We start from the raw sequence: 7,490 nt of genomic DNA, 5'->3' as shown, positions 1-7,490 counted from the left end.
ATGAAACAGACTGTGATTGAAGATGATGTTGATGGAGGAGAAAATGAAGATATTCATAATGGTGATGAAAATGCTGAGGAAAATAAAAGCGAAGAAGATGAAGAGGAGGAAGAGGCAGTGCATCTGAAGAGTGCGGAGGAGGAGAAGGCATCTGCACATATGAGCAATCAGATCCTTCACAAGTGCTCCAAAAGGGGGATCTTCGACAGAATCGGCGTGTGGTAGACAGTCTCAAATTGTGTGCTGTCAGACAGAAACAATTGCAATCACAACCACAATTACTCGAATTCGAGATCATATGATGATGAAGAAGAAGAAGAAGATGACGACGACGACGACGATAGAGGAATTTGTTTGCATTCTTCTTGTTGAATCACAACAGAAGTACTGCTACTTGGATGTTCAAAATGAGGCTGACTCCCAATATTCAATGAAATTGAAGCAGATAATGGTGAAGATGGTGAAAAAGGAGAAGATGGTGAGGAATGAGGAGGAGAAGTGGGTGAATGGAGGGAATCTGAAGGAAAATGAGATTGTGGTTGTGATGAGCGAGCATCATCCTTCTTCTCCTTCTCGTCCCCTTTCCCAAAATTTCGAATGCCATTATGCCTACCAAGAAGACGATGTTTTGCTGCTCCTCTCTTCCCTTCCCCACCTTCTTCCCTCTGTTCTCCCAATGGCTGCAGAAGAGGTAGCGTTTCTTCCTCACAAAATGACCCAGGCAACTTTTCAGGCTCGCCAAATGTGTCGCATAATTCATCCCCAGTCATATTTTTAAACTGCTTTTGTATGTTCCTTTGGCTTCTGAGGATATGGGAATACTTTGTTGTGTGTGTCTTTCCCCAAGCCCTTATCATCTCTTTCTTCTTTTGTTTCCTCTTCCTCTTTCTCTTCTTCTTCTTCTTTTCCTTCGTTATCATCATCATCGTCTTCGATTTCGTCTTCATCAACTTTCATCTCATCTGAAATTTCCTCCAAATTTTTGGTTGATGTGCGAGAATTGAATGAGAACACACTGAAAAATTGGAACGTGAAGAGGCTACTCGCTCTTGTACCTCTGGGATTGCTAAGATGTCTCCTGTTGCTCGTCTTTGCTGCGCATCCTGAAGCATTCAAAGAAGGCCATCATGGATATCACATTGAAGGAGTGATCAGCAAAATGCAGATGAAGTTGCAGAAGCAGAAGCAGAAGCAGAAGCCGAAAATGAAGAAAAACAAGAGAGAGAGAGAGAGAGAGAGAGAGAGTTCGCTCAGTCGGAGACATTCACAAGAAATTCACTCACATGTTAGGAGAACACACGTTGCGATGGAGAAATCTCTCGAAGGCCATCTCTGTTGTCATTCACCCTCCCCAAACAAGAATCGTTTCAATATTATCATCTTTTCGTCTGTGTCTCCTTCATTCACTGGAAATGGAGGGAAAGGCATCCTCCTTTTCTTATTGCGTGTCTGTTTCCCTTCTTTTCTTGCCTCATCATAACATCTCTTCCATTTTCATTTATTTCAGCTGATATTCTGTGTTTGAATAAATATTCCTTTCGTCTTTCTGAGAAGAAACGAAACATAAGGCTTGGCACTGAATTCGTTGGGAATTCGAATGAATTCGAGTGAACATTATTTTTGTTGTTCATCGAAAAAATCGAAGATGAATGCAATGGAAATGAAACGAGCTGAATTTGAGCAGATAGATTTTTCCATCAGTTTCGCGAATAAAAAAGAAAGCTCATTCATCGAACGACCGCAGAGACAAAGGAAATGCAAGTGAAATAATTGTTAGCTCAATTTTGCGGAGCTGCAGATTGAACAGTTGAAATGCATCAGAAGGTCGATGCCCTTATCCAATACAAAGAAAGTGAAAATAGCATTGAAAAAGTTGGAGAAAGAATTGAAGATAATGATGAAGATGGCACACTTGGTGTGAAAGGACAAATCGCAGAAGGATTTAAAAAAGAAGAAGAAGGTGAAGAAGAAGATGGTTGTGAAGGTGAAGAAGAAGGAGACGAAAGAGATAAAGAAGAGGAAGAGGTTGAAGTCAAAGAAGGAGGAGGAAGAAGAAGGCGAAGAAAATGAAGAAGAAGAAGAAGAAGAAGAAGAAGAAGAAGAAGAAGAAGAAGAAGAAGAAGAAGCACCTGAAAATGAAGGAGATGGAGAAGGAAAGAGAAGAGAAAGTCATGGAAATTAATCAGTGGTTTCTCTTTGTCATAAGGAAATTGCAGATAATATTATTGCACACGCTAATTTGAAGATGAAGATAAAAAAGATAACATAGATGATGATGAAAGCGAAGAAGGAGAAGAAGGAAAAGAAGATGACGATAATGAATGTATTGACGAGTTGATTGAAGATTGAGAAATGTGAAGATAATAAAAATCGAACAACAAAGGAGATGTTCGCAGAAATCGTTTAATTTCAGTTTTTTCAACGTTGAGTTCATCTGGCAAACAAAATCCTCCGACTCATCCCTCTCCATCCACTCAACCATCTTCCTCCACACTCACAACCCCATCGATGGTGCCATCCTCCCAGACCTCAACAGCCCATCTACTTCTCTCTCTGCCTTCAATGCTTCTTTCCTTCATCAAACGCGATCTTCATCAAATGCTCCTGTGGTACATGTGGGAACGGAATCTCAAAGAGTGAAACTTGGAAGATTGATTTCATTCGATTTAAACAGCCATAAATTTGAGTGGTGCGAATGGAATAATTCAAACAGCGGAGGTAATAATAATGGAGGAGCGCTTTATGTTAACCGCGCAAATGCCAATCTCACAATCACTTCTTGTTCATTTCACAATTGTTCTTGTTCGGGTAGCGGATATGGCGGAGCATTGTATTGTGGAAGTTTGTTGAATATCAACATTACAAAATCCAATTTCACAAGTTGTTCCGCTTATCGTGGAGGAGCAACTTGTATTGCTGGTCCTCAGTCAAGTTCTGTTTATTCATTCTCAGAAAACAGAGTTGAAAGTTGCTCAATAAAAGGCAATATTGGAACTGGTTGGTATTTTGCTCTCGATAATATGCCATCTGATGCAAAATTCTTGTTCAAAAATTGCTCCTGCATTGCAAATACCGGAGGTGATGCTGCTGGAGCAGTCACATTCAATTGGCATCCACCACAAAAACCAAAACAGTGCTTGCTCCAAGAGTGCCAGTTCATCAACAACAAAGTCGAAAATCCAACTACCTACGGAGGTGCTGCACTGTGCTGCACAAGAACATATGATTGGATGAGCGGGTTCAAATTCATCACTTTCTGTTTCTTCGATGGCAACACTGCCAAAAATGGCAGAGGAAACGATGTGTTCTTTAACGGAAGTGATATTACCCAATCCCCATTCAATCAGTGTGGATCAACTACCCCAACAAAAAGAGTGTGGAATGCAGGAACAGCTGATGATGTTGAGTTCAACAGATGGCTTCCTCTCATAACAACTTTCAAAATCGTGTCAAATAATGGAACAAACACCGATCTCTGCGGAATCACACAACTCAGTCCCTGTGAAACAATAGAACATGCTCTTGTTCGCATGACGGATGCCCAAGACGCCTCTCTCACCCTCCTCACCTCAACATTTGTTCCTCTTCAAGCACTCACCTTCAGCGCAGTTGACACAAAAATCATTGATAACGATGAAATTTTTGTAATCTCCTTGTAATTTCCTTCATCTTCATTTTTTGAATATATTCCATGTAATATCAATATTCATGAACTTTCATCGCGTTTTCATTTGAAGTCTATATCACCACTTATTTTTTCAAAATCCTTAACGTCCTCTAAGAAATTAATATTTCTTCTTCCTTTCTTCAAATTTCTTTTTTCATCAAATGCAAATTCCGCTTGTTGCTTAAAGGAATGCTTTCTATTATTCTTCTCTTCAAAATGCATTTCTTCAATCTTATCAGAAAGCTCTTCAAAACATTCAATTTCTTTTGCTATTTTCACTTCACCTTTTTTGTCCACTGCAGAAGCTCTCATTTCATAGAATTATCCTTCGATCATTTGTTTTCTGTAAAATTATGTTCTCCTCATTTAATCATCCTCTCGTTCCCTTTATGGCACCTGGCATTGTGAAATCTGAAGAAAGACATCACCTCAATCATTTGTTCCAAACAAAGATTGTTTCAATATTGTTATCTTTTCATCTGTGCCTCCTCCATTCACTGAAAAATGAATGAAAAGCATCTTCCTTTTTTGGTTTCGCTTCATCTGATCGGCTTTTCGTGTTAAATTAAGTATCTCTTCTATTATCATATAATTTCTGCTGTTATTCCTTGATAGAATAAATTTACGTTTTGTGTATCCAAATTGATATCGATGACAAGGCCTGGCGCTGAATTCGAGGATTGTTTATTGAAACAAAAATAACATCACAATTTTTATTGCTCGCTGAAAAAGACGTTGAAGAAGAAGAAGAAACGAAACGAAACGAATTTGAACAAATGGCTTTTCATCACGAGAATCTTGAATGAAAAATGAAATGAAGAAACATTTGACGATCGATCTGCTGAGTTGAAGAAAAGTGAATGAAATAATTTTCAGTTCAATTTTGTGGCTCTGCTGAATTGAATAGCATAATGGCATATGAACATCGATGGTCTGACACAGCATGTTGTGAGAGGAAATTGATGAAGACGAAGCAACAGAAGGCGAAGAAGAAGAAGGTGAAGTAGGTAACGATGATGATGATGAAGAATGAGAAGAAGGCGAATAAGAAGAAGAAGAAATTGGAGAAAAAGGAGACGACGATGACGAACGAATAGAATAAGTTGATTGAAGGTCCAGATTTTCTGATGAGGATGATAACAAATAAATACAGAGAGTTTCGATGAAGTTTCTATTTTTTTTCCTCCTCTTTTCGTATGTTCTTTTTACGAACAAAATCCTCCAACTCATCCCTCTCCATCCACTCAACCATCTTCCTCCGCACTCACAACCCCATTGATGGAGCCATCATTCCCTCTCTCAACAGCCCTGCCACTTCTCTCTCTGCCTTCAATGCTTCTTTCCTCCACCAAACACGATCTTCATCAAATGCTCCTGTTGTATATGAAGGAAATGAAACTCACAGAAAATCACCTGGAAGATTGACTTCTTTTGATGAGAACAGTCATCGCTTTGAATGGTGTGAATGGAATGATTCAGATGGTGGATCAAGTCGTGGTGGTGCACTTTATGTTGTTTGCACAAACGCAAATCTCACAATCACTTCTTGTTCATTCAACAATTGTTCAAGTGGTGATCACGGTGGAGCTTTGTTCGCTCAAAATTTATTAAATGCCAATATCGCAAATTCCAATTTCACAAGCTGCACAGCTGCTCATGCAGGAGCTGCTTATGTTGGGTATCCGCAATCAAATTCTGTTTATTCATTTTCCGATAACACAGTGGAAAGTTGCTCAATAACAAATTGGTGTGGAACTGGTTGGTATTTTAATGTTTCTGGCCTTTCATCAAATGGTCAATTTCAGTTTACAAACAGCAAGTGCATCTCAAATTCTGGAAAAGATTCTGCGGGTTCTTTGACATTTGCAAATCCACCAATTAATAAACCAAGCAAGTTTTTGATTGATGATTGCCAGTTTATAAACAACAAATTATCTGCTTCTTCGACATATGGAGGTGCAGGAATGTATTTTTGGAACACTTATTCCTGGATGAATGGAATAAAATTCATCACATTCTGTTTCTTCGATGGTAATTCCGCAACAAATGGCAGAGGAAACGATGTGTTCTTCAGCGGAAGCAGCATCACCCAATCACCATTTGAGAATTGTGGTTCAACAACCCTATCGAAAAGAGTGTATAATAATGGACAAGCTGACAATGCAGTGTATAATGGCTGGCTCCCCCTCATTGCCCAGAACAAAATCGTTTCTAACAGCGGAACTGATGCTGATGCCTGTGGCAGACCCCAACAAACCCCATGTGCCACCATCGAGTATGCCCTCACCAGCTTCATTTCTCTCCTCCAAGACGCATCTCTCACCCTCCTTTCCTCAACATTTGTTCCAACTCAAACACTCACTTTCAGCGCGGTTGATACAAAAATCATTGATAACGATGAACTTTATCTGATTCTCAAATTAATTCTTTCATTTTTCATATCATTGAAAAATTCATGATCTTTCATCGCTTCTTCAACTGAGATCTATACCACTTGTTTATTTAAAGATCCTAGACTCATCTCACATAAAAAACACTTCTTCTTCATTTCTTCTATTTTCTCCTTTTCATCAAATGCAAATAAAGCTCGTTGCTTTTGAAAAACATCAATTTCATCTCTTCAAAATGCGTTTCTTCAATCTATTCGAAGGTTTTTCAATTATTATATTTTCCTCAATTTTCTTATTTCAATATGTTTGTATCCGATTCACTCAACTGCCTTATTGTTCTGCACTTCAAATGTGCTTTTTCTTCTTAATATCTTTTCTTCCTCATTTCATTTGCAACAATTCTCCGATGTTTCGTATCTGTGTAATCAGTCGAAGACTATTTAGGAACCCAGCCATTCCAAACAAAAATCGTTTCAATGCCCTTTCTGTTTTCATTGCAAATGCTTCAGTTTCCGAATGAAAAAGTCAGATTCTATCTCCGTTTTCTGCTGTATGCCTTCTGCTCCGATTTTGACAGCTCAATATTGCATCTATTTCTTTGAAGTTTTCATTTTGGTTGATATTCTGCGATTGAACGAATATTTCTTTTGAATTTCCAAATTGATGCTGAAGGCGAAGCCTGCCGTCCAATTTGAGAGTTGTTGATGAAATGATAAATTCAACATTATTTTTGATATTCATTGAAGAAGGCGTTGAAGAAAAAAAGAAGGATCACAAATTTTGAAATGAAGATAGATGCTGTGTGAATGTGCGAACGAATGAGGAAGAATGAAGTTGAAGAAGAAGAAGAAGAAGCAAAATTTGACTGAAGAAGATTTTGTGTGTTTTTGGCCATGCGATTCACAACAGGCATAATTGTCGCTGAATAAGCAAGCGAATTGTGAGAAGGCGAATCTTGTGTTTGTAAACCGAAAAATGAGGAAAATGGTTGATTGAATGAAGGAGAATTATCTGAAGATGAAGAAGAAGAAGAAGATGCAGTTGAGAAATGCGAAAACAGTTGAACAACATTTATGATGTTGAGAATAATTTGTATGAAGTCGTTGATTGGCCAAAACGTCTCGCTTGCCGTATAAACTTCAGATTGGTTTGAAAAATTCAATCACAAAATTTGTGACGAACAGATTGTGGAAATCAACATTGCATATTTTTCCAAAGGCAATTCACTTTCTTTCTGTGATTTCCCCTCTTTTCCTCTCAAAAATAGAAAATATTAATATCCCTCTATTTATTTTCCTTTCCATTCCCCTCTTCCATTCAACCCCCAAAATCATCAGAAAATATCAATCCCCTCCTTTTCTTTATCTTTCCCATTCTCTTCCAAAATATCTTCTCCTCTCATAAAAATACCCCTCTTCCATTTGAACATTTCT

The 7,490-nt window shown here is 38.3% G+C and overlaps 4 protein-coding genes across 4 annotated transcripts; 3 read left to right on the top strand and 1 right to left on the bottom strand.

The window, feature by feature from the left end:
• Nucleotides 1-225, top strand: MONOS_11838 (uncharacterized protein; the record flags this gene model as incomplete). Its single annotated transcript, XM_067864407.1, has 1 exon — nt 1-225. One exon carries the CDS (start codon nt 1-3, stop codon nt 223-225), a length of 225 nt encoding a protein of 74 aa, XP_067735522.1.
• A 53-nt stretch (nt 226-278) lies between these two features.
• Nucleotides 279-770, bottom strand: MONOS_16999 (uncharacterized protein; the record flags this gene model as incomplete). The annotated part of the gene is made up of 1 exon (XM_067869878.1): nt 279-770. The coding sequence occupies one exon, from the start codon at nt 768-770 to the stop codon at nt 279-281; it is 492 nt and encodes a 163-aa protein (XP_067735521.1).
• Nucleotides 771-1,812: 1,042 nt separating this feature from the next.
• MONOS_11837 (uncharacterized protein) lies at nt 1,813-2,070 on the top strand (the record flags this gene model as incomplete). Its single annotated transcript, XM_067864406.1, has 1 exon — nt 1,813-2,070. The coding sequence occupies one exon, from the start codon at nt 1,813-1,815 to the stop codon at nt 2,068-2,070; it is 258 nt and encodes an 85-aa protein (XP_067735520.1).
• Nucleotides 2,071-3,020: 950 nt separating this feature from the next.
• Nucleotides 3,021-3,659, top strand: MONOS_11836 (uncharacterized protein; the record flags this gene model as incomplete). The annotated part of the gene is made up of 1 exon (XM_067864405.1): nt 3,021-3,659. One exon carries the CDS (start codon nt 3,021-3,023, stop codon nt 3,657-3,659), a length of 639 nt encoding a protein of 212 aa, XP_067735519.1.
• Nucleotides 3,660-7,490: the final 3,831 nt, after the last annotated feature.

The sequence above is a fragment of the Monocercomonoides exilis genome (genome assembly GCF_001643675.1).
Source record: "Monocercomonoides exilis strain PA203 chromosome Unknown scaffold3-2548433, whole genome shotgun sequence".
NCBI classification, from domain to species: Eukaryota; Preaxostyla; order Oxymonadida; family Polymastigidae; genus Monocercomonoides; species Monocercomonoides exilis.
The sequence above is the reverse complement of the archived record's forward strand: the minus strand, read 5'-3'. Positions and strand labels throughout refer to the sequence as shown.